Here is a 27,689-nt window from a genome sequence, read left to right as displayed (position 1 = left end):
ATGGAAGAAGTGGGTGTCCGTAGGGACAAAGAGAAGAACAAATTAGTTCAGCTTCAGCAAAAAAAGATCCAGGGTTGGATATTATTTGATTGAATCAAGAAATTTATTCTGATGACTTTCCCTTTTGAAAATAATACATTCAAGCGAGACGTCATGCCAAATGCAGTCCACCTGCATACGAGAACAGGACCAATTAGTCTCATTTTACTTAATACAAAGTCTATTAGGAGGAATTAACTATGCTGGCTTTGTGAGGGAAAAAATCTTCAATGGATTAGGCAGAGAAGCTTAACCCTGTCCCACACAGACACGGTTCTGTCTTACAGGTCACAATAAGCACACAAGTGTCCGAACATCAACTTGACCATCGTGCCTGTTCCTGGTGTTCGGTTTTGGATTAGCAGCTGCGGCACTTTTGCATGAGTCTACAGCAGCTTTATCGGGGATGTTAATGGCACCGACGTGAATACCTCCTTCTCTCCTCTCTCCAGATGAAAAAGAGAAGTTCGAGCCCACAGTTTTCCGAGACACAATTGTTGTGGGCCTCAATGAAGCAGGCGGGGATCTGGATGCTGTAGCCAAGTTTCTAGATGTGGCAGGCTCGCGGCTGGACTACCGACGCTATGCCGACACACTCTTTGACATCCTTATTGCAGGAAGCATGCTTGGTGAGTTTATTTGTAACTGTCTGGACTGGTTCTGTTAATCACTGATGGCTGCATGTGACTCAGATGAATCAAAATCTCTGTCTGGATAGCTGGAGGGTACGCGAACCTTTTTACCACAAGCTACACCTTCTGTAGGGAGGGACACAGGGAGCAGGGTTGGGGTAGCAGATGTTGTAAAAGCCTGCTCCGTTCTGCAGCAGCGTCCATGTAGTCCTGAACTGTCCTGTCTGAATGACAGATCAGCCATATCCAAGAGGTGCTGTTCACTCACACAAGGACAAGGAGATCAGGACTGGCTTTGCCAGAATAATATAGTAATTCTCCAAAATCAGAGATATCGCCTCCTGTCCACTCACTGCAGAGGGCTTGTCTTACATTTGAGCTGTCTAACCATTATTATCGACCGGGATGACATTTTAATGGCAAGAACAAGTTGTGGGTAATATGGAGGGATCGTTGAAATCCATGTCTATCTAGTTTTGATACACACTCAATAATCCAGGTGTAGAAACCTCAGAAAATTTGATCCAGCTCGTTTGGACACAAAGTTTGATGGGAAAATATTTCAGCACTCATCTAAGCGACTTTGTCAGTCTCGGCTTTGATTACTGCTATACCCCAATCCTCTGAGAATAGTACACGTGGTTATGTAACGCTAATTAATGGTCACGGCATGTGCACATGAAACCGGTGTTAGATCACCCATTTCGGTTGTTATGCAGCTGTATTGTTTATAAGGGTGGGATACCTGCAGTCACAGTTGAGACTGAAGAGGTCACTTAGATGAGTGACGAAACGTTTCCCACTAAACTTTATGTCCAGATGAACTCATTCAACTTTTCTGGCATATCTATCTAGATTATCATATTAGCTGTGCTGTTTTTCAATTATTGTCAATTCTATGTTGAACCTGAATTCTTTACATTTTGGAGAAAGTTTAAGGAAATCCTTCACATCAGATTGCTTCACTTCCTTCTCTGCTTCATGTTCTACTACTACTACTACTACTACTACTACTTTCGGCTGCTCCCGTTAGGGGTCGCCACAGCAGATCATCCGTTTCCATCTCTTCCTGTCCTCTGCATCTTCCTCAGTCACACCAACCACCTGCATGTCCTCCCTCACCACATCCATAAACCTCCTCTTTGGCCTTCCTCTTCTCCTCTTCCCTGGCAGCTCCATATTCAGCATCCTTCTCCCAGTATACCCAGCATCTCTCCTCCACACATGTCCAAACCATCTCAATATCGCCTCTCTTGCTTTGTCTCCAAACCGTCCAACCTGAGCTGTCCCTCTAATATACTCGTTCCTAATCCTGTCCTTCTTCATCACTCCCGATGAAAATCTTATCATCTTCATCTCTGCCACCTCCAGCTCCACCTCCTGTCTTTTCATCAGTGCCACTGTCTCCAGACCATACAACATAGCTGGTCTCACTACCATCTTGTAAACCTTCCCTTTAACTCTTGCTGGTACCCTTCTGTCACAAATCACTCCTGACACTCTTCTCCACCCACTCCACCCTGCCTGCACTCTCTTCTTCACCTCTCTCCTGCACTCCCCATTACTTTGGACAGTTGACCCCAAGTATTTAAACTCATCCACCTTCATCACCTCCACTCCTTGCATCCTGACCATTCCACTGTCCTCCCTCTCGTTCACGCATAGGTATTCCGTCTTGCTCCTACTGACTTTCATTCCTCTTCTCTCCAGTGCATACCTCCACCTCTCCAGGCTCTCCTCCACCTGCACTCTACTCTCACTACAGATCACAATATCATCCACGAACATCATCGTCTATGGAGACTCCTGCCTGATATCATCCGTCAACCTGTCCATCACCATTGTAAACAAGAAAGGGCTCAGAGCCGATCCTTGATATAATCCCACCTCCACCTTGAACCCATCTGTCATTCCAACCGCACACCTCACCACTGTCACACTTCCCTCATACATATCCTGCACCACTCCTACATACTTCTCTGCCACTCCCGACTTCATCATACAATACCACACCTCCTCTCTCACTTCTCCGTCAACATTCTCAAAGCAAACATCGCATCTGTGGTGCTCTTTCATGGCATGAACCCATACTGCTGCTCGCTGATCATCACCTCTCCTCTTAACCTAGCTTCTATTAATCTTTCCCAAATCTTCATGCTGTGGCTGATCAACTTTATATCTCTGTAGTTGCTACAGTTCTGCACATCGCCCTTGTTCTTGAAAATCGGTACCGGTATGCTTCTTCACCACTCCTCATGCATCCTCTCACTTTCCAGGATTGTGTTAAACAATCTAGTTAAAAACTCTACTGCCATCTCTCCTAAACATCTCCATGCCTCCACAGGTATGTCATCAGGACCAACTGCCTTTCCACTCTTCATCCTCTTCATAGCTGCCCTTACTTCCTCCTTGCTAATCCGCTGAACTTCCTGATTCACTATCCCTACATCATCCAACCTTCTCTCTCTCTCATTTTCTTCATTCATCAGCCCCTCAAAGTATTCCTTCCACCTTCTCAGCACACTCTCCTCGCTTGTCAGCACATTTCCATCTCTATCCTTGATCGCCCTAACTTGCTGCACATCCTTTGCAGCTCGGTCCCTCTGTCTAGCCAATCGGTACAAGTCCTTTTCTCCTTCCTTAGTGTCTAACCTGTCGTACAACTCACCATACACCTTTTCCTTTGCCTTTGCCACCTCTCTCTTTGCTTTACGCTGCCTCTCCTTGTAGTCCTGTCTACTTTCTTCATCTCTCTTACTATCCCACTTCCTCTTTACCAACCTCTTCCTCTGTATACTTTGCTGTACTTCCTCATTCCACCACCAAGTGTCCTTGTCTTCCTTCCTCTGTCCTGGTGACACACCAAGTACCTTCCTAGCTGTCTCCCTCACTATTTCTGCAGTGGTTGCCCAGCCATCCAGCAACTCTTCACTACCACCCAGTGCCTGTCTTACCTCCTGCCTGAACTCCACACAACAGTCTTCCTTCTTCAACTGCTTAAAAAATCTTTAAACTCAAAAAACACCAGATATAAAACTACATATTTGGTAGAGATAATCACAGTGGTAATAACATTGTCTTAGAGTGGTACACTGGGTCAAGTGAGAGTATAGTAAATTACGGCTCCAACAACAGATAAAACTACAATCAGTGCAGCTTTTTTCCTGTTGGAATGTACAAATATACTTTGTTAAGATTTACCTGACATTGGCACTATTCTTATACAGTTATTTATATAAAAATTGTTGCGCAAAAAAAAAGAAACAAAAAAGGTTTGAGCGAAACACCAAGTCACGTTCCTGGTTTGTGAAAATGTACTTCTGGTGTTGGTTTCTTTCCTTAACTTTTTACCTTTAAACTGCTGTCTGCACATCATGGCTGGAGAACAGTAAGGATAGAGGTGGTAGCAGGTTGAAGTGGAGAACAGTAAGGATAGAGGTGGTAGGAAGCTGAAGTGGAGAACAGTAAGGATAGAGGTGGTAGGAAGCTGAAGTGGAGAACAGTAGGGATAGAGATGGTAGGAAGCTGAAGTGGAGAACAGTAAGGATAGAGGTGGTAGGAAGCTGAAGTGGAGAACAGTAAGGAAAGAGGTGGTAGAAAGCTGAAGTGGAGAACAGTAAGGATAGAGGTGGTAGGAAGCTGAAGTGGAGAACAGTAAGGATAGAGGTGGTAGCAGGCTGAAGTGGAGAACAGTAAGAATAGAGCTGGTAGGAAGCTGAAGTGGAGAACAGTAAGGATAGAGGTGGTAGCAGGCTGAAGTGGAGAACAGTAAGAATAGAGGTGGTAGGAGGCTGAAGTGGAGAACAGTAAGAATAGAGATGGTAGCAGGCTGAAGTGGAGAACAGTAAGGATAGAGGTGGTAGCAGGCTGAAGTGGAGAACAGTAAGGATAGAGGTGGTAGCAGGTTGAAGTGGAGAACAGTAAGGATAGAGGTGGTAGGAAGCTGAAGTGGAGAACAGTAAGGATAGAGGTGGTAGGAAGCTGAAGTGGAGAACAGTAAGGATAGAGATGGTAGCAGGCTGAAGTGATGAACAGTAAGGATAGAGGTGGTAGCAGGCTGAATTGGAGAACAGTAAGGATAGAGGTGGTAACAGGCTGAAGTGGAGAACAGTAGGGATAGAGATGGTAGGAAGCTGAAGTGGAGAACAGGAAGCATAGAGGTGGAAGCAGGCTGAAGTGGAGAACAGTAAGGATAGAGGTGGTAGTAGGCTGAAGTGGAGAACAGTAAGGATAGAGGTGGTAGGAAGCTGAAGTGGAGAACAGTAAGGAAAGAGGTGGTAGAAAGCTGAAGTGGAGAACAGTAAGGATAGAGGTGGTAGGAAGCTGAAGCGGAGAACAGTAAGGATAGAGGTGGTAGCAGGCTGAAGTGGAGAACAGTAAGGATAGAGGTGGTAGCAGGCTGAAGTGGAGAACAGTAAGGATAGAGGTGGTAGCAGGCTGAAGTGGAGAACAGTAAGGATAGAGGTGGTAGCAGGCTGAAGTGGAGAACAGTAAGGATAGGTGGTAGGAAGCTGAAGTGGAGAACAGTAAGGATAGAGGTGGTAGGAAGCTGAAGTGGAGAACAGTAAGGATAGAGGTGGTAGGAAGCTGAAGTGGAGAACAGTAAGGATAGAGGTGGTAGCAGGCTGAAGTGGAGAACAGTAAGAATAGAGGTGGTAGGAAGCTGAAGTGGAGAACAGTAAGGATAGAGCAGGTAGCAGGCTGAAGTGGAGAACAGTAAGAATAGAGGTGGTAGGAAGCTGAAGTGGAGAACAGTAAAGATAGAGATGGTAGCAGGCTGAAGTGGAGAACAGTAAGGATAGAGGTGGTAGCGGGCTGAAGTGGAGAACAGTAAGGATAGAGGTGGTAGCAGGCTGAAGTGGAGAACAGTAAGGATAGAGGTGGTAGCGGGCTGAAGTGGAGAACAGTAAGGATAGAGGTGGTAGCAGGTTGAAGTGGAGAACAGTAAGGATAGAGGTGGTAGCGGGCTGAAGTGGAGAACAGTAAGGATAGAGGTGGTAGGAAGCTGAAGTGGAGAACAGTAAGGATAGAGATGGTAGCAGGCTGAAGTGGAGAACAGTAAGGATAGAGGTGGTAGCAGGCTGAAGTGGAGAACAGTAAGGATAGAGGTGGTAGCAGGCTGAAGTGGAGAACAGTAAGGATAGAGGTGGTAGCAGGTTGAAGTGGAGAACAGTAAGGATAGAGGTGGTAGCGGGCTGAAGTGGAGAACAGTAAGGATAGAGGTGGTAGGAAGCTGAAGTGGAGAACAGTAAGGATAGAGATGGTAGCAGGCTGAAGTGGAGAACAGGAAGGATAGAGGTGGAAGCAGGCTGAAGTGGAGAACAGTAAGGATAGAGGTGGTAGCAGGCTGAAGTGGAGAACAGTAAGGATAGAGGTGGTAGGAAGCTGAAGTGGAGAACAGTAAGGATAGAGGTGGTAGGAAGCTGAAGTGGAGAACAGTAAGGATAGAGGTGGTAGCAGGCTGAAGTGGAGAACAGTAAGGATAGAGGTGGTAGCAGGCTGAAGTGGAGAACAGTAAGGATAGAGGTGGTAGGAAGCTGAAGTGGAGAACAGTAAGGATAGAGGTGGTAAGAAGCTGAAGTGGAGAACAGTAAGGATAGAGATGGTAGCAGGCTGAAGTGGAGAACAGTAAGGATAGAGATGGTAGCAGGCTGAAGTGGAGAACAGTAAGGATAGAGGTGGTAGGAAGCTGAAGTGGAGAACAGTAAGGATAGAGGTGGTAGGAAGCTGAAGTGGAGAACAGTAAGGATAGAGGTGGTAAGAAGCTGAAGTGGAGAACAGTAAGGATAGAGGTGGTAGCAGGCTGAAGTGGAGAACAGTAAGGATAGAGATGGTAGCAGGCTGAAGTGGAGAACAGTAAGGATAGAGGTGGTAGCAGGTTGAAGTGGAGAACAGTAAGGATAGAGGTGGTAGCAGGCTGAAGTGGAGAACAGTAAGGATAGAGATGGTAGCAGGCTGAAGTGGAGAACAGTAAGGATAGAGGTGGTAGGAAGCTGAAGTGGAGAACAGTAAGGATAGAGGTGGTAGCAGGTTGAAGTGGAGAACAGTAAGGATAGAGGTGGTAGCAGGCTGAAGTGGAGAACAGTAAGGATAGAGGTGGTAGGAAGCTGAAGTGGGGAACATGAAGAATAGAGGTGGTAGCAGGCTGAAGTGGAGAACAGTAAGGATAGAGGTGGTAGGAAGCTGAAGTGGAGAACAGTAAGGATAGAGGTGGTAGCAGGCTGAAGTGGAGAACAGTAAGGATAGAGATGGTAGCAGGCTGAAGTGGAGGCCCACATGTTGTCGTTTGACTGAAACAGCTAAAGACTGTCATGACTGGGGGCATGAAAAAAACGTATTTGAATTGTACGTATATTTCTTATCGAATCACATATTAGTGAAATGAGGTTTAGTGATGGCTCACTAGCAGAACATTTTACAGCTTGAAAGGGAAGGTATCTACTGGTGATCAGGTCATCAACCATCGACAAGAGGAAACAAAAAGGGTTACAGCAAATCAAGTCCCACAGTGGCACATCAGCTACATGTATTTACTGTTACAAGTGGACCAATTAACAACACTTTAAGCTCCAGTGTTACAAAAATGGACAAACACTGCAGAGCGGTTAAATGTAAGATATCTAAACCCCATGTTATGTGTCGTTTATGAGTCAAGGTTAACCTTTAATCCCACATTCACTGTTAACAGCTCCTGGAGGGACGCGCATCGATGAGGGTGACAAGAGTAAGGTGACGGCCCACTGTGTGTTCACCACGGAGGAGAGTCATGCTGCTCTACGCCTCCATGCTCAGGTAGACCCCAGACCACACCGCCAACAGCAACCCCCAGCTCGTCGTAGCAAGAGGGGGTTCAGATGTGCAGGGACACTTCAATCTTCTGGTCACTTGATGTGGAGAACTCTACTTATAAAATGACTTAACCAGGGGCATCCGGGTAGCATAGCAGTCTATTCCATTGCCTACCAGTACGGGGAACGCCGGTTCAAATCCCCGTGTTATCTCCGGCTTGGTCGGGAGTCCCTACAGACACAATTGTCTGCGGGTGGGAAGCCGGATGTGGGTATGTGTCCTGGGGCCTCATTCATCAATCGTTCATACGTACAAATTTGCGCTTACCCACCCGTGGGCTTTTTTAGCCCTGAGGTTTGTCTGGCAGCAAGTGTAGACCCTGGCTAACCCCTGAATTTAGACACCAATCGGCTAACAGTGATGTCTTTGCAAGCCTGACTGATTGATCATTGCAAAAGGTAGACAATCGATGTTAGGGGGAAGGGATTACAGATAACCACGAGGCTACTACCTTGCAGACAGTTTGGAGGGCGAAGAAAATCTGTGGTTGTGTAGGAACAAATTTGTACGTGTATTGATGAATGAGGCCCGTGGTTACTGCACTAGCACCTCCTGTGGTTGGTCAGGGCGCCGGTTCAGGGGGAGGGGGAACTAGGAGAAATAGTGTGATCCTCCCCCTGGCGAAACTCCTCACTGTCAGGTGAAAAGAAGCAGCTGGTGACTCCACGTGTATCGGAGGAGGCATGTGGTAGTCTGCAGCCCTCCCCGGGTTGGAAGAGGGGGTGGAGCAGTGACCGGGATGGCTCGGAAGAGTGGGGTGATTGGCCAAGTACAATTGAGGAGAAAAAGGGGGGAATGACTAAACCGGACTAATTTTTTCAATATTCTCATTTTGCAATGGCAGGTTTTCAATAAGCTCATCAGGAGATACAAATATCTCGAGAAGGCCTTTGAGGAGGAAATCAAAAAGGTGAAGTTCTCACAAAGTTAGAATGGTGACTAGTCGTGCCTGTGAACACACGGCAATGTCGCACAGCAGTTCACTAATCATAGTCATCTCTAGTTGTCGCCTCATGTGCAGCAAGCCGCTTTAGCTTTTAATCCACTGTTTTGGACATGTTGGAGCATGTTGGTACAAATGGAAATTTCACAGGGAAAAATTATATTTTAGTATCTCAAAACAGAATTTGTACTTGTAAGAATTACATTTTTTCAGGTGAAAATTCAACTTTCAAGGGTAAGAAATGATGACTTTTCACCGTTTCATTTCACTGGGGGAATCATTTTTAGATGTATTGCTTTAATTCTTACATGTAAAGCCTCTGTTTCAACAAGTTAAAATTGGAAATATTACATGTTGTGATTGAATTCTTTCCAGTGAAAATGTAATTAATTATTACATGTAAAATTTGTGTTCTTACATGTAGAAATAAAAGGTTTTCTTTGTACATGTAAGAACATTTTTGATGTGTATTAATTAAATTTTCACTAGTAAGAATTCAGTTTCGACATCTAATAACATGTTGAAATAGAGATTTTACATGTTTGAATTTTTCGAAATAGAGGATTAAAAAGGTAAAGCGGCTTGCCGTACCTCGTGCTTCGTCATCCATGACGTATGTGTTGTTTCTGGTGTAGCTGCTGCTCTTCTTGAAGGCCTTCAGTGAGTCGGAGCAGACCAAGCTGGCCATCTTGACCGGCATCTTGTTGGCCAACACAGGGCTGAACCCTCCTATCCTCACTAGCCTCTTCAGTGACAACATTGTCAAAGAAGGTACCTTTGTCTTTAGTCTACATGTGGTCAGATAGCCCTTCCCTGTAATCACTAGGGCTGTGTACTGGCGGGAATCTGGTAAGACCATACGTGTCATGATACAGGGGGTATGATTCAATATATGGTGATATATCGCGATACTGTAAGAAAGGTGCTATATTGTGATACTGTTAGAAAGGTGCTATATTGTGATACTGTAAGAAAGGTGATAGTTGTGATACTGTAAGAAAGGTGATATATTGTGATACTGTAAGAAAGGTGATATATTGTGATACTGTAAGAAAGGTGATATATTGTGATACTGTAAGAAAGGTGATATATTGTGATGCTGTTAGAAAGGTGATATATTGTGATACTGTAAGAAAGGTGATATATTGTGATACTGTAAGAAAGGTGATATATCGCGATACTGTAAGAAAGGTGCTATATTGTGATACTGTTAGAAAGGTGCTATATTGTGATACTGTAAGAAAGGTGCTATATTGTGATACTGTTAGAAAGGTGCTATATTGTGATACTGTAAGAAAGGTGCTATATTGTGATACTGTAAGAAAGGTGATAGTTGTGATACTGTAAGAAAGGTGATATATTGTGATACTGTAAGAAAGGTGATATATCGCGATACTGTAAGAAAGGTGCTATATTGTGATACTGTAAGAAAGGTGCTATATTGTGATACTGTTAGAAAGGTGCTATATTGTGATACTGTAAGAAAGGTGATATATTGTGATACTGTAAGAAAGGTGATATATTGTGATACTGTAAGAAAGGTGATAGTTGTGATACTGTAAGAAAGGTGATATATTGTGATGCTGTTAGAAAGGTGATATATTGTGATGCTGTAAGAAAGGTGCTATATTGTGATACTGTAAGAAAGGTGCTATATTGTGATACTGTTAGAAAGGTGCAATATTGTGATACTGTAAGAAAGGTGCTATATTGTGATACTGTTAGAAAGGTGCTATATTGTGATGCTGTTAGAAAGGTGATATATTGTGATGCTGTAAGAAAGGTGCTATATTGTGATGCTGTTAGAAAGGTGCTATATTGTGATACTGTAAAAAAGGTGCTATATTGTGATACTGTTAGAAAGGTGCTATATTGTGATACTGTAAGAAAGGTGCTATATTGTGATACTGTTAGAAAGGTGATATATTATGATACTGTTAGAAAGGTGATATATTGTGATACTGTAAGAAAGGTGCTATATTGTGATACTGTAAGAAAGGTGCTATATTGTGATACTGTTAGAAAGGTGATATATTGTGATACCGTAAGAAAGGTGCTATATTGTGATACTGTAAGAAAGGTGCTATATTGTGATACTGTTAGAAAGGTGCTATATTGTGATACTGTAAGAAAGGTGCTATATTGTGATACTGTTAGAAAGGTGCTATATTGTGATACTGTAAGAAAGGTGCTATATTGTGATACTGTTAGAAAGGTGATATATTGTGATACTGTTAGAAAGGTGATATATTGTGATACTGTAAGAAAGGTGATATATTGTGATACTGTTAGAAAGGTGATATATTGTGATACTGTAAGAAAGGTGCTATATTGTGATACTGTAAGAAAGGTGATAGTTGTGATACTGTAAGAAAGGTGATATATTGTGATGCTGTTAGAAAGGTGATATATTGTGATGCTGTTAGAAAGGTGATATATTGTGATACTGTTAGAAAGGTGATATATTGTGATGCTGTTAGAAAGGTGACATATTGTGATACTATAAGAAAGGTGATATATTGTGATGCTGTAAGAAAGGTGCTATATTGTGATGCTGTTAGAAAGGTGCTATATTGTGATACTGTAAAAAAGGTGCTATATTGTGATACTGTTAGAAAGGTGCTATATTGTGATACTGTAAGAAAGGTGCTATATTGTGATACTGTTAGAAAGGTGATATATTATGATACTGTTAGAAAGGTGATATATTGTGATACTTTAAGAAAGGTGCTATATTGTGATACTGTAAGAAAGGTGCTATATTGTGATACTGTTAGAAAGGTGATATATTGTGATACCGTAAGAAAGGTGCTATATTGTGATACTGTAAGAAAGGTGCTATATTGTGATACTGTTAGAAAGGTGCTATATTGTGATACTGTAAGAAAGGTGCTATATTGTGATACTGTTAGAAAGGTGCTATATTGTGATACTGTAAGAAAGGTGCTATATTGTGATACTGTTAGAAAGGTGATATATTGTGATACTGTTAGAAAGGTGATATATTGTGATACTGTAAGAAAGGTGATATATTGTGATACTGTTAGAAAGGTGATATATTGTGATACTGTAAGAAAGGTGCTATATTGTGATACTGTAAGAAAGGTGATAGTTGTGATACTGTAAGAAAGGTGATATATTGTGATGCTGTTAGAAAGGTGATATATTGTGATACAGTTAGAAAGGTGATATATTGTGATGCTGTTAGAAAGGTGATATATTGTGATACTGTAAGAAAGGTGATATATTGTGATGCTGTAAGAAAGGTGCTATATTGTGATGCTGTTAGAAAGGTGCTATATTGTGATACTGTAAAAAAGGTGCTATATTGTGATACTGTTAGAAAGGTGATATATTGTGATACTGTAAGAAAGGTGCTATATTGTGATACTGTTAGAAAGGTGATATATTATGATACTGTTAGAAAGGTGATATATTGTGATACTGTAAGAAAGGTGCTATATTGTGATACTGTAAGAAAGGTGCTATATTGTGATACTGTTAGAAAGGTGATATATTGTGATACCGTAAGAAAGGTGCTATATTGTGATGCTGTTAGAAAGGTGATATATTGTGATGCTGTTAGAAAGGTGATATATTGTGATACTGTTAGAAAGGTGATATATTGTGATGCTGTTAGAAAGGTGACATATTGTGATACTATAAGAAAGGTGATATATTGTGATGCTGTAAGACAGGTGATATATTGTGATACTGTAAGAAAGGTGATATATTGTGATACTATAAGAAAGGTGATATATTGTGGTTTCATAGGCCTGTGTTCTTTGTGCTTATGCTACTTCCTGTCTCAGTTTACGTTGTTGTATTGGAGTGGAAGAGTCAAATGGCTGAAGATAGATTACAACACTGTTCTCTAGCGGTCGTGGGTTCAAACACAACACAACATGTTTGTCACGTACCTTTACATGTAAACAATTAAAAATCGATATAGTGGTTTTGAGGATCGATACAGTATCACAAAAGACAATATCGCGATGCTCGAGTGTATCGATATTTTCTTACACCCCTATTAATCACAATTCATCTGTAATGTCATCCAGTATTTATATCACATGAGAACTTCAAGCACGTTGTGGTGAATACTATCTTGCAGGTATTTCTGCATCCTTTGCTGTGAAGATGTTCAAGGCATGGATAGCAGAGAAAGATGCCAACTCTGTAACCTCCGCTCTGAGGAAGGCTAACCTGGATAAACGACTGTTGGTAAGAAATGGACCCTCTTGCTCACAAACATCTCCCCCAGGAGGCATAGGTGTATAGACACGATGCATCACATGAGATAACCACCCACACAATGGCTCCCTTGCCTTCTGTAGAAATACTTTCCTTAGGAATTCCCAGCCCACTAATGAACTTACACTGATTGCTGCTTATTTGTATGTGGGTGGACCATCCATGTTGTTGTGTTTACCTGCCATCCTCTGTGTTTACCTGCCATCCTCTGTGTTTGATGGTTCTAACTATATTTGCTGCTATGGGGGGAGCTCTAACTAACTTTTGTATAAGTCGAGCTGTGTTGTACCTTACTGAGGTGGAGCACAGCATATTTTAGTACTTGTACGGGACAGATTCTGCATATTTAAATATTCTGCATGTTTAAATGCTTTCAAACAGCCAGAGGGAGAGTCACATGGTTAAATTCATTTCGATTTGGGGGGGGGGGTGGCAGCCTATTTGCAGAGTTTTATCAAGATGATCCCAACATTTATTTTAGGCCATTTAGTGTCCAATGTCAAACAATTTCCAAGATTTGCTGTAATATGAAAAAGAGTTTACCTCTCAGTTTGATTATGATTTCAGGAGCTGTTTCCTGCCAACAAGCAGACTGTGGAGCACTTTTCTAAGTACTTCACTGAGGCTGGCCTGAAGGAGCTGGCTGATTTCTTGCGTGTGCAGCAGTCTCTGGGAACCCGCAAGGAGCTGCAGAAAGAACTGCAGGAGCGTCTTTCTCAGGAGTGCCCCATAAGAGAGGTACTGACGGGCCCATTCATGTATGAGATGATGCAGGAAGTTATCAGTTCCCAGAAAGTTGAATCAGTTCATCTGGGCACAGCGTTTATTGGTAGAAACGTTTCACCATCCTCTAAGTGACCTCCTCAGTCTCGACTGACTGCAGGTACCCCACCCTTATAAACAATACAGTAGAATAACGACCTGTAACAGTCCGGTAAATATAAATGTAGTAGTGCTGCAATGCCAAGTAGCGCCACAGGGTGGCTCCTCCTTTTGTTTTGTTGTGACGCACTAGACTAGACTATGTTGTATAGCATATGGAGCGGCAGCAAAGACGTCGTTGCAGAAAGTGGATAGACTACAGTGTAGAGCACTACGGATATGTATAGGAGCCATTTAGTCAGCCCCAGTAATGCAGTAGTAACAGAAGCAGGAGAGACACCACTGCAGTTCAGAAGAGAGAAACTCACACTTGCATATTGGGTCAGGTTAAAAGGAAGTGGGGAAGAAAACCTAGTCAGGTTAAAAGGAAGTGGGGAAGGAAACCTAACAGAGAAGACGTTACAGGATTGTTGGGAATACTCCAAGTTCCAGAGGTATGGGTTTGGATGGGCAAGAGACGAAAGAGTGAGGACATATGGAACGGAGGCCTTAGAGTTCACCAGGTCCACCCCATTTAGCAGCGTACCCCCTTAGTTGTTCCCAGAAGTAAAGACAGACACGAGTATTCTGGAAAAGAAAGAGAATGGTGAATGAATGAAGTGGGAGTTAAAACAAGTGTGTACCCGAGTAATAGTTATCACAGTTATCTCAAAATCTACACAGATTGTTCCAAGAGCAAACAGGGGTGTGTGGGAATTGGTGTGTCCGTCCCTGGGTTATGTCTATTTCCAAAAGAATATCTGACCAGTGATCAGTCTATACAGCAGAAATAGTGGCAGTCATTATTGGGCCACAGTGGGTTGAAGAGGCCAGACCTGATAGGGTGGTGATATGTACAGACTCAGTTGCCGTCTTGGAAAGTATACAGTCAACAAAAACTGTCAGAGAAGACTTAATCATAGAAATGTACCATAATCTGCTAAGACTACACCGAGGTGGTATAGCTGTACAGTTGTGTTGGGTACCAGCACATGAAGGACTGAAGGCAATGAGTGTGCAGATAAACTAGCAAACAGGGCACTGCAGAAGGAAAGTTGGGAGGAAGAGCAGAAAGGAAGGGGGTATTACAAAATACAAAAGCCTGTCATAACAGAGAACTATAAAGAAAGGAACAGAAGGGAGGAACTCATGATAACAAGACTAAGACTGGATCACACAGGATTAAATGGTAAAATGACATGGTGTTACACACTCTTGGACAGTGGGTGGCGGTATGCACCTTAATGTTGTTTGCAATCCGCCAGTAAACCGAGACAAGAAGAAGAAGAAGAAGAAGAAGAAGAAGAAGAAGACCCAGCGTGGAGCCGTTCTCGGTGCTGCTTCGGACGGCGTCCATAAGAAGGAGCTGTGGCCGTAAGCAAGGCGGTGGTGCAGGTGGTGGTTTCTGTGTGTTACTGCTCGTGTAGGACCGGTGGGCGTCGTGCCGTGGAGCCCTGGCATCGTGTGGTCCATGTTATGTATGATAGAATAAAGTAGCAGTTTATAGTCCCCATCACGTTGTCTGTCCACTCAGAGCTAAGCAGCTATCCCGGGGCTCTAGCTAACTAGCCGCATGCTGCTAGCTCCCTCCACCTGGTCAAGTCAATGTTATTTGCATAGCCCAATATCACAGATTACACATTTGCCGCACCTACACCAGCCCACGGTTACAGACCCACAACGACCGGTTTCACATGCAGATTGCCGTAACCATGAACTACAGCTACAGTGGCCGTGTCTACTATTCACAGAGGGTGGGGATTGTTGCAATCACAGCATTGTAAGACAGACATACATACTCTTAGCCCCCCCCCCCCCCCGGTTCAGGGATGGTCATTCCCTTTTCACATAGAAGGCCTCTTTGAGTCCTCGCTCTTTTGATGTTACGTCTCTTCACGTGCGTTCCTGTTGATGAAGCGGTGGAGGTAGTCCGTATGAAATTACAAAACGACCCCACCCTTAGCAACAGGACCACCCTTAACACTGGCCAAGTGTGTCTGCTCCTGAAGCTGTGTCTTCAGTCCACGTACTTCACATACAGGGGGCAGTACTACAGGCAGAGGCGTGGGTGTGCTATGGGTTCCCCAGTCTCACCTCTAGTGGCCACCTTGTTTGTGGAGGAAGTGGAAAAGAGGCTCTGATGTCCTATCCAGGGACCCACCTAGCCATCCCAGACAACGTCCGGATGTGGGCCATTTCAGGCAATGTTGCGGCACTGATGGTCTTCTTCTGGCCCTGACAAAACAGATGTGAGCCTGAAGTGGCCCACATGTATAATAGCAAATATGGCCCAAATATGCAAATCACATGTGGATCTTTTCTGGCAAAGGCGCAGTGCTCTGGGCAACATGTGGTCTGGATGTGACCCTGAAGTGGCCCGTGTGGTAAATGGTGAATATGGCCCAAATATCACAACACAAATATGGGCCACCTTTGGCAAATATGTGGCACATGCAGCATTGCTATGGCTTGGTTCTGGCCCAGATCTGGCAAACAGGAGTGGACCGCCCAAGTGCCATCATTTGATGTGGTATGTGGGCCGGATGAAAGTGTCGGGTGAGGGACGGGTCCGGGCCACAGCAAGTTTGCTATCTGGGATTGTTTCAGATTTGGAGACAACACCTGGGTTGAAATTGAATCTCAGGATGTACCACATTTCACCGACCACCGACTCTCATCATCCACTGGAGCACAAACTAGGAGTCATCAGGACGCCGGACCACCGAGCTGACAACGTCCCCACCGACACAGCGGCCGGGGAAGGGGAGAGATCCCACATTAAACAGGCCCTGCTTAAGTGTGGTTATCCCAACTGGGCGTTGGTCAAAGCCAGGAAGACCCCAGACAGACCACCAGCCGATCAGAGAGAGGAGAAGGACACCAGCTGTCTAAGTGTAAACCAGTGGTGATCCCGCATGTGGTGGGAGTTTCAGAACAGTTGAGACGCGTATTTTCCAAACACCACATCTCAGTTGCTTTCAAACCCCAAAACATGCTGTGTCAGAAGCTGCTCCACCCGCAGGACCGGGTCCCCCGGCACAAACAGAACAATATAGTGTAGCTGTTAAGGGCCAGGAGGATTGTCGTGACTTGTATAAAAAGTGAAATAAAATCTGACTGATTTTATTTCAAATGAAATCTGATTGATTGATGGATTTTGTACATTGGGGAAACTAAACAAATGCTGGTGAAGAGGATGACACAACACAGAAGAGCTAACACGTCAGACCAGGACTCCACAGTCTACACCATCTACAGGCCAGGACTCCTCAGTCTACACCATCTACAGACCAGGACTCCACAGTCTACACCATCTACAGACCAGGACTCCACAGTCTACACCATCTACAGGCCAGGACTCCACAGTCTACACCTGCAGTCACTGTGTTGTGTATAAGGGTGGGGGTACCTGCAGTCACTGTATTGTGTATAAGGGTGGGGGTACCTGCAGTCACTGTGTTGTGTATAAGGGTGGGGGTACCTGCAGTCAGGTGAGTGAGGAGGTCTCTTATAGATGATGATGTAATGGTTCTGTCAGTAAACATGGGGTCCAGATGAACTGATTCACCTCCCTGTGGTTTTCTTACCTGGATTATTGAGCAGCATCAAGACACACCAAGGTGTTTTCTCACAGGGGACAGACTACCCGATGGTCTTTATAAAGCTTGTGTGTGTGTGTGTGTGTGTGTGTGTGTGTGTTTTAGATGGTAGTATATGTGAAGGAGGAGATGAAGAGAAACGAGCTGCAGGAGCAGACTGTGATAACCTTGCTGTGGACCTGCCTGATGAACGCCGTCGAGTGGAACAAGAAAGAGGAGTTGGTCACAGAGCAGGCGCTCAAACACCTCAAGGTATGAAGCTACGTCACGGTAGCTCGCAGAAACACGAGTGTGCATGTTGGAAGTGAGGGCTTGTGTGTTGTGCTGCTTTGTGCAGCACTCTTAAGGCTGAACAGGAGATAGGACACAGCACAAACAAGCCAGAAATACACTCACGAAAGACACCGGAGTGGCAAAACGGTGCTACTCTGAAAAGTAGGAAAGGACCCGGCATCGGTTTGGAGAGGTTTGCACGACATGGTCAACTACAGCAGATCTCCCCCCCCCCCCAACACACACACACTGCTGGGAACCAGCAGCTGGCTGAGGCCCTAAATGGGTTTTACTGCAGGTTTGAAAAGCAAACTTTCCCACCCCTCACCCTCTGCAGCCACCATACACAGCCACCTGCAGAGAAGGTCCCTGGTGCCAACCTGTCCTCCGTAGAGGAGAGGCGGCTTCACGGATATATACCAAGTCCACTTACACTTCATCCAACTCCTTTGGACCTCCATTCAGGACTTACACACCTCCAGAGTCAGGAAACAGGCAGGCAAGATCAGTGCAGACCCATCACACCCTGGTCACAACCTGTTCCGACTCCTCCCCTCTGGTAGGCGCTACAGAGCACTGTACCCCAAAACAACCAGATATAAAACCAGTTTCTTTCTGCGGGCCGTCATTCAAATGAACACTTCACACTGTCAATACATCCAACCATGTACCATATACTGTACATGTAGTATATACTGTACATGTACTATATACTGGACTGTACATGTTGTGTATACTGTACTGTACATGTTGTATATACTGTACTGTACGTGTAGTATATACTGGACTAAACATGTTGTATATACTGTACTGTACATGTAGTATATACTGTACTGTACATGTTGTATATACTGTACTGTATGTGTAGTATATACTGGACTGTACATGTTGTATATACTGGACTGTACATGTTGTGTATACTGTACTGTACATGTTGTATATACTGTACTGTACGTGTAGTATATACTGGACTGTACATGTTGTATATACTGTACTGTACATGTAGTATATACTGTACTGTACATGTTGTATATACTGTACTGTATGTGTAGTATATACTGGACTGTACGTGTAGTATATACTGGACTGTACATGTTGTATATACTGGACTGTACATGTTGTATATACTGTACTGTACATGTAGTATATACTGGACTGTACATGTTGTATATACTGGACTGTACATGTTGTATATACTGTACTGTACATGTAGTATATACTGGACTGTACATGTTGTATATACTGTACTGTATATGTTGTATATACTGCACTGTACATGTAGCATATACTGTACATGTAGTATATACTGGACTGTACATGTTGTGTATACTGTACTGTACATGTTGTATATACTGTACTGTACGTGTAGTATATACTGTACTGTACATGTTGTATATACTGTATTGTACGTGTAGTATATACTGTACATGTTGTATATACTGTACTGTACATGTAGTATATACTGTACCGTACGTGTAGTATATACTGTACATGTAGTATATACTATACTGTATATGTTGTATATACTGTACTGTATATGTTCTATATACTGTACTGTACATGTAGTTTATACTATACTGTATATGTAGTATATACTGTACATGTTGTCTATACTGTACTGTACGTGTAGTATATACTGGACTGTACATGTTCTATATACTGTACTGTACATGTAGTATATACTATACTGTATATGTTGTATATACTGTACTGTACATGTTGTATATACTGTACTGTATGTGTAGTATATACTGGACTGTACATGTTCTATATACTGTACTGTACATGTAGTATATACTACACTGTATATGTTGTATATACTGTACTGTACGTGTTGTATATACTGTACTGTACGTGTTGTATATACTGTATGTGTTGTATATACTGTACTCCATGTGTAGTATATACTGGACTGTACATGTTGTATATACTGTACTGTACATTGTACATATACTGGTACACTCTGTCATGTACATGTACCTCAGGCATGTATGTCGGTAAGCTGGCACATGTACATGTATCTCAGCATCTCTTATATATTCTCTGTATAAGTCAGTTCTTGTGTGTATATGTCAAGCTTGTTGTGTTGTAGTGTTGTTATTCTATGTTCAGTACACTGAGAGAGTTGTGTTGTAGTGTTGTTATTCTATGTTCAGTACACTGAGAGAGTTGTGTAGTAGTGTTGTTATTCTGTGTTCAGTACACTGAGAGAGTTGTGTTGTAGTGTTGTTATTCTATGTTCAGTACACTGAGAGAGTTGTGTTGTAGTGTTGTTATTCTATGTTCAGTACACTGAGAGAGTTGTGTTGTAGTGTTGTTATTCTGTGTTCAGTACACTGAGATACTTGTGTTGTAGTGTTGTTATTCTATGTTCAGTACACTGAGAGAGTTGTGTTGTAGTGTTGTTATTCTATGTTCAGTACACTGAGAGAGTTGTGTTGTAGTGTTGTTATTCTATGTTCAGTACACTGAGAGAGTTGTGTTGTAGTGTTGTTATTCTATGTTCAGTACACTGAGAGAGTTGTGTAGAAGTGTTGCTATTCTGTGTTCAGTACAGAGAGAGTTGTGTTGTAGTGTTGTTATTCTGTGTTCAGTACAATGAGAGAGTTGTATTGTAGTGTTGTTATTCTATGTTCAGTACACTGAGAGAGTTGTGTAGTAGTGTTGTTATTCTATGTGCAGTACACTGAGAGAGTTGTGTTGTAGTGTTGTTATTCTATGTTCAGTACACTGAGAGAGTTGTGTTGTAGTGTTGTTATTCTGTGTTCAGTACACTGAGATACTTGTGTTGTAGTGTTGTTATTCTATGTTCAGTACACTGAGAGAGTTGTGTTGTAGTGTTGTTATTCTATGTTCAGTACACTGAGAGAGTTGTGTTGTAGTGTTGTTATTCTATGTTCAGTACACTGAGAGAGTTGTGTTGTAGTGTTGTTATTCTATGTTCAGTACACTGAGAGAGTTGTGTAGAAGTGTTGCTATTCTGTGTTCAGTACAGAGAGAGTTGTGTTGTAGTGTTGTTATTCTGTGTTCAGTACAATGAGAGAGTTGTATTGTAGTGTTGTTATTCTATGTTCAGTACACTGAGAGAGTTGTGTAGTAGTGTTGTTATTCTATGTGCAGTACACTGAGAGAGTTGTGTTGTAGTGTTGTTATTCTATGTTCAGTACACTGAGAGAGTTGTGTAGAAGTGTTGCTATTCTGTGTTCAGTACAGAGAGAGTTGTGTTGTAGTGTTGTTATTCTGTGTTCAGTACACTGAGAGAGTTGTGTTGTAGTGTTGTTATTCTGTGTTCAGTACACTGAGAGAGTTGTGTAGTAGTGTTGTTATTCTATGTTCAGTACACTGAGAGAGTTGTGTTGTAGTGTTGTTATTCTATGTTCAGTACACTGAGAGAGTTGTGTTGTAGTGTTGTTATTCTGTGTTCAGTACACTGAGAGAGTTGTATTGTAGTGTTGTTATTCTATGTTCAGTACACTGAGAGAGTTGTGTAGTAGTGTTGTTATTCTATGTGCAGTACACTGAGAGAGTTGTGTTGTAGTGTTGTTATTCTGTGTTCAGTACACTGAGAGAGTTGTGTAGTAGTGTTGTTATTCTGTGTTCAGTACACTGAGAGAGTTGTGTTGTAGTGTTGTTATTCTATGTTCAGTACACTGAGAGTTGTGTTGTAGTGTTGTTATTCTGTGTTCAGTACACTGAGAGAGTTGTGTTGTAGTGTTGTTATTCTATGTGCAGTACACTGAGAGTTGTGCTGTAGTGTTGTTATTCTATGTTCAGTACACTAAGAGAGTTGTGTTGTAGTGTTGTTATTCTATGTTCAGTACACTGAGAGAGTTGTGTTGTAGTGTTGTTATTCTATGTTCAGTACACTGAGAGAGTTGTGTTGTAGTGTTGTTATTCTATGTTCAGTACACTGAGAGAGTTGTGTAGTAGTGTTGTTATTCTATGTTCAGTACACTGAGAGAGTTGTGTTGTAGTGTTGTTATTCTGTGTTCAGTACACTGAGAGAGTTGTGTTGTAGTGTTGTTATTCTATGTTCAGTACACTGAGAGAGTTGTGTTGTAGTGTTGTTATTCTATGTTCAGTACACTGAGAGAGTTGTGTAGTAGTGTTGTTATTCTATGTTCAGTACACTGAGAGAGTTGTGTTGTAGTGTTGTTATTCTGTGTTCAGTACACTGAGAGAGTTGTGTTGTAGTGTTGTTATTCTATGTTCAGTACACTGAGAGAGTTGTGTTGTAGTGTTGTTATTCTATGTTCAGTACACTGAGAGAGTTGTGTAGTAGTGTTGTTATTCTATGTTCAGTACACTGAGAGAGTTGTGTAGTAGTGTTGTTATTCTATGTTCAGTACACTGAGAGAGTTGTGTAGTAGTGTTGTTATTCTATGTTCAGTACACTGAGAGAGACATGAAACCAGAGTCACATTCCACGTAGTGGAAAACCTACATAGCCAATAAACATGGTTCTGATTCTGATTCTGATGACTGAGGAAGCGGACTTATCCTAAGAGAAGGTCAAATTTTGTGTGTGTGTGTGTGTGTGTGTGTGTGTGTGTGTGTGTGTGTGTGTGTGTGTGTGTGTGTGTCCGTCCTCAGCACTATGCCCCGCTGTTGGCTGTATTCAGCACACAAGGTCAGTCAGAACTGGTGCTGCTGCTCAAGATCCAGGAGTACTGTTACGACAACATCCACTTCATGAAGTCTTTCTCCAAGATTGTGGTGCTCTTCTACAAAGGTCTGCAAGTCAAGCACTCACATCCTGTGCAGTCAACTATTAACACACAACTCCTCCACAGCAGGGATGGGCAGCATGATCCAGAAAGGGCCGGTGAGGTCGCAGGTCTTTGTTCCAAACAAGCAGTTACACACCTGAGTCTACAAATCAACGTCCTTAGCAAACACTACTGGTTGACTAATAGACTCGGGTGTGTAAGTGCTTGGTTGGAACAAAGACCTGCACCCTCACCGGCCCCTTCTGGATCATGCTGCCCATCCGTGTTCTGCGCTGCTGCAGAACTTACCTGCAGCATATGGTACTTGGTGCACCGGTGCATCCATATTAACGTTTGCAATCATCAAAATGTTTTTTTACATCTGTCGTCACAGCAACGAAGACGTGATGTTCATGGTGATGAGAACTGGTACGGTCATTATGTGTTAATAACATGGTAATAACAACTCCTGTGTGTCTCGTTCCTCTCTGAGCAGCTGATGTCCTCAGTGAAGAGGCCATACTGAGGTGGTATAAAGATGCCCATGCAGCCAAAGGGAAGAGTGTCTTCTTGGAGCAGATGAAGAAATTCGTGGAGTGGCTACAGAATGCTGAAGAAGGCAAGCACTTTGATAATCACGTGTCATTATGGCGGAGCAGCACCAGCTATGTGTTGGCATTTCGGTGACGTCCATTACGTAACTGTCACAACGAGACAAGGTGGGGCTTTGTTATTGCATAGCAGTAGGACACATCATGTAGTATTTGTGTACAAGCCCGTAGCTCAACAGAAGAAGAGGAGTTCACACTTTTTTTACAAAACAGATTTTATATGAACAGTATATTTTTCATACACAATAACTCCCCCCCCCCAAATAATCTGATGAACATGAAAACAACACAATTACTACCTGTGATTTTCATCACTCTTCCCACTTTCCGTCTAGCTCATTCTCACTTCAAAAGAAAACTGAAATGCTCCAAAAACTAAAAGCAGGACACAAGGAGAGGAGAGGAGCTCGGGCTGTCTTGTTGAGGAGCCACAAGCCAACAGTTACACCATCCAACGGGAATCAGAGAATTATGAGTCCGACAACCAAACATGGGAAAGAAGCCTTCAAACTGCTTAGTAGCAAAGATAATGTAAATCATAAGTGTCCATGTAACACGGAGCACGTGCAAGAACCAGATGAAATGTTACACGACGGAACACAGCTCTCAAAAAGAGGCCCAACACAAGCAGCACACCAACCAGGCCCTTGCAGGACTCAACCCAGAATATGCAAAATAAGAATTGTAAACAGCTCGAGTCGGGCCTTGTATTAAACTTCACACGGCCTCTTTGCTAGTGAGGGAAAATGCGGGCCAAAGGATAAGAGCTACAACAAGCTGGGCGAGCTTGGTGGGACATCCCCAGCTTCTTCTCATCTCAGTACTCACGTCTGACTTTGGCAGTGGGGCTCGGAGAACGTCTGGTGCTCCGGTTGGACCGTTGCTGGGCCATGTCACTGCCGGTACGGTATCCACACATGTACAAGGACAGCAGTATGCTGGACAGTATGGACATGTCAGCACCCGGGTCGCTGCCAGGCTCCGGCTCCCTGTCACCTCCGGCAGAGAACGTCGAGACAGGAGGGATGAAGGGCATACCATCTGTGGGGCTTCTGGTTGGAAGAGGTGGTACTGGTGGGAAGAGGGACAAAGGGATACTGGGGCATCTGACGGGTATCTCTGCAGAGTCCCTCTGGAGGGTTCCTCTCCTGGTCTTTTCTTGTACCAGGGTTGAGTCAGGGTGGTCAGCTGACAGCATGTCTTGGCGGGCTCCTATCCTCCCTCCAAAGCTTTCATCGCTATTCTTCCAGTCAGACTTCCTGTCTGCAAAGGATCTGTCGCCAGCTGATGAAGGTGGTCCTTTGAGCTCATCCAGGGACAGTAGGTCACTGAGGTTATGTTCCTCCTCGTTGCCGTAGCCTTCAAACTGCACCCTGCAGCGGTCCCCCTTCATCCACACCACCACAGCAGGGTAGTACAACCCATCTTCAGAGTAGGATGCACAACAGCGGGAGCCCACTTGCCACACCCGTTTGTCTGCCTGTGCTTCTTCTACAGCCTGTGGCATCATCAGAGCAGTCGGGTCCATCTCTTCCTCATAACCACCGAATCTAACACGGCACCGCTGGGCCCCCATCCACTCCACTATCCCAGGATGCTCCCGGCCAACCTCTGACCTCGCTGCGTCACCGTGGGCTCCCACCTTCCACCCCGACAGAGCCTTAGACTTGTTTGCCTCTTTGCTATCGTTCCCGCCATCTTCTTTCTTCCAGAGGTCGCCTTGTTCTGGCTCCCGTTTGCCAACCATCTCATCGGCGACTGCTTTGTCGTTTCCTTCATGTGAGGTCGTCTTTACGAGGGCGACGTCGTCTGTCGGACCCGCAGCAGTGACCGCGTCCGTCTCTCCGTTCCCGCGGCAAACAATTCCGTCTTTAAACTCAGCCATGTCTGTTACTTGCCGCCGGCACACGTGTCGCTGTAAACGAGGATCGCCTTGATTGTGTGTGTGTGTGTGTGTGTGTGTGTGTGTGTGTGTGTGTGTGTGTGTGTGTGTGTGTGTGTGTGTGTGTGTGTGTGTGTTGTAACGTAATCCTTGTATGGGTTATTCTCGCGTTATTATGAAACCCACTACGTTTCTGGGCAAGACACGCCGCGTGTAGCATTCAAGCGCTAGGATTGGCCAGGCGTCCATGCTCGCGCTAGGATTGGCCAGGCGTCCATGCTCGCGCGAGGCACGCCCACGAGCCTACTCGCTATTAAAATGAATGGAGGATTTGAGATCTTGGACCACCTCGGACGCAAACCGCGTGTGTTTTTGTGCGATTGAATACACGTTTCCACACGTTGTGTGTGTGTCCTTATTAACAGGGAGTGGTTATCGCCGCTCCCTTTCAGGAGCTGTTGCTGCATAATATTATACCAGTATCGTGGTGACTTTAACGCCTGTGCTACCCGACCTCTAGAGGCTAAAGGCATTCTGGTGTCCTCTCTGATTAAAGCGTTATTAATTTGTCACCCCCACATGTTTTGTGTGTGCTTATTAACAAACTGCGATTATCGCGATCAACCAATTACGCAATACCGAACAATCACTTAATCACTTGTCCTGTTGTGGACAAACTAGCGAAGCTAACAAAAAACCACAGGACACCGCGCTGGCGTCACTGCCACGCTGCACGTGTTGTAAACACCGTTGTTACCCTGTTAAAATGTACTTTTCCAGGTATGAGACTGACATTGATCCAAGCTGCAGTTTTTGTAGTCATGTTGAAGAATCTTTAATTCATCTTTTTTGGGAACGCACTTCTAGCAATATTTTCTGGACTGATGTAAACACTTGGGTACTCGGGGAAATTACTACCATTGATATTAAGAAAGAGCATGTTCTGTTTGGAGTAACTAAGAATGATGTTAAGGATACCAATCATCTATTCATGATAAACCTGATTCTTCTCCTTTGCAGACACCATAGTCACACCAGCAAATTTTTAGCCCAAAAACCTAACTTTATTGTTTTCAGAGCCACATGCCTTCAATATATAGAAACAATTAAATTCAGTAAACATTGTAAAGCCATCAAGACCTACACAATTTATGAAAATGTATTTTTGCCTCCATAACTGTTGAGATGAGACCCGAGCCATTGTATATTTCTTCTTTTTTCTTTTTCTTTCCCTTTGTGTGTATGCTTTGTCCTATATATCCTGCTGTTCATGCAATAACTGCATATTGTATAATTGAATAAAAAAGCAGTCCGAGTGACACAACGTGTTTCCAGGTGTGCGCCATTACACAACAGCCCTCGTGGTTCACATCTTGCTGTGGTTAGTTCCTGCGCTGCTTCCCTGCTTCCAGTCTGATCCTTTGTGCCGTTAGGCCAGAACTTTGTAAAAGTTATTTTGCAAACTGTTTTTCCAAGAGTGGATCACACCTGCGACGTTTCATTTCCGTACGTTTGTCCGATTGTCACTTAAAATGTGGCTCTTGTGAACACAGCCCGACATGAGAACTGCAGGGTGGACAGTAGCTGCTGAGGCCTCGCTGTCCTCCAACATGGCGGAGCTGGTCGCGGGCAATGAAGAAGTCACGTGATTGAGAGTGACCCATTTCCAGGGAGGTTTCACGCTCAGTGGCAGACAAAATGTAGCGCAAAATCCAGGCTTTAAGGAGCTAATCTGAAGGACGGACGTGTCATTCTGCCATCACCGTCACACTGTTCCACCAACATTAATTTAATGATATGTTAAAAAGTTTCCCGGTGCCGCTTTGGACACGTGTTTATAAATGCATTGTAGTTCTACTGTTGACCAGCAGATGGCAAAGTAAACTCATTTGCTTTATGTTTCCCCTTCGAACAGAGTCCGGGTCTGAGGAGGAGGAGGGCTGAAGAAGGCGAGGAGCTGGTGACTGGGAGGTGCGCGTGTCAGAGCTCTGCTGAGCATCCATGTTCTGTAGAGACGACGCGTCCAGCACTGCAGCCGAGCTCATCCCCAGCATCTCAGCATCATCTTCTGCATCAAGTCCATCTCCAGCCAGCCACGGACTCTCTTTACAAAATGAAAGAGGTGACCCAGTAATCTGCAGGGGATTATCACTCTCGTTTGATAAACCTGCTTGTGTATCTAATTTGGCAACGCTTTGTCTTTTTATGAATAAAGTGTTTTTATAAGTATGTTCCCACTTTTATTTCCACAGGCAACGCACACCCTCTCATAAAGGAAACGTTAGACGTTTCCATCTGCCATGTTATGTCTCCTCCTCTTGATCGCACAACTGTATAAGATGAGTTGTGTCGTAAAGAACATATTCCAAAAACCAAGAACAATTTGAGTGACACCATCCAAATATTACTGACCTCTGTTTGGCCCCCCTGTTCTAGATGTTCTGCAGGCACCACAGGTCCCCACTCTGAAGAAAGGGGTCACTGGAATAATGCTTAAAGGTTAAAATACAGTAACCTTCCCATTTTAAAACCTTGTTGCATGCGGCAGATTTGCACACTTGCATATAAACAGCAAACTGACAAACGTTTTAACTTTATCTTCCTTTCAGTTAAGTTTCAGTTCATTACCAAAATTATTGGGGTTTTTTGTGTTTTTAAGTGAGTGAATAAGTAATGACCTGTTCCAAGACAAAATAATGACAGTTGTCTCTGAAGAAACTTAACCCCAGTGAAACTTGGTTGTTTTTCAGAACAGATGCTGTAATTTGCACAGTAATGACTATTTCCAGACATTAGTAGTAGTAGTAGTAGTAGTAGTAGTAGTAGTAGTTCTGTAGCGAGCCGGTGCATTGTAAGGACATTATAAGGAGGCCTGGGCGGTGCACAGAGCCATGTGAGTGTGACGAGCCAGCTGCAGGATGGACATGGAAAACTTGGCACTAGGGAGAAAAAGATTCTCAGATGTGAATAAAATGCTTTTTGCACTCATTTTTACCAGCAGTCCTATTCCTGTGTCCTTGCAGTTCAAGTTGTGCTG

At 43.6% G+C, this 27,689-nt stretch overlaps 1 protein-coding gene across 1 annotated transcript; it reads left to right on the top strand.

Annotated features, from left to right (window-relative positions):
• bzw2 (basic leucine zipper and W2 domains 2) lies at nucleotides 1-27,633 on the top strand. The gene is made up of 11 exons (XM_056298903.1): nucleotides 1-73; nucleotides 492-668; nucleotides 7,360-7,463; nucleotides 8,365-8,430; nucleotides 9,099-9,234; nucleotides 12,578-12,687; nucleotides 13,285-13,455; nucleotides 17,283-17,429; nucleotides 22,044-22,182; nucleotides 22,656-22,778; nucleotides 26,568-27,633. Exons 1-11 carry the CDS (start codon nucleotides 1-3, stop codon nucleotides 26,594-26,596), a joined length of 1,275 nt encoding a protein of 424 aa, XP_056154878.1. The 3' UTR covers nucleotides 26,597-27,633.
• The last annotated feature ends 56 nt before the right edge of the window (nucleotides 27,634-27,689 follow it).

Source organism: Lampris incognitus, chromosome 18 (assembly GCF_029633865.1).
Source record: "Lampris incognitus isolate fLamInc1 chromosome 18, fLamInc1.hap2, whole genome shotgun sequence".
In the NCBI taxonomy this organism is placed as follows: domain Eukaryota; kingdom Metazoa; phylum Chordata; class Actinopteri; order Lampriformes; family Lampridae; genus Lampris; species Lampris incognitus.
Note: the sequence above shows the minus strand (reverse complement) of the source record. Positions and strands in the feature narration are given on the sequence as shown.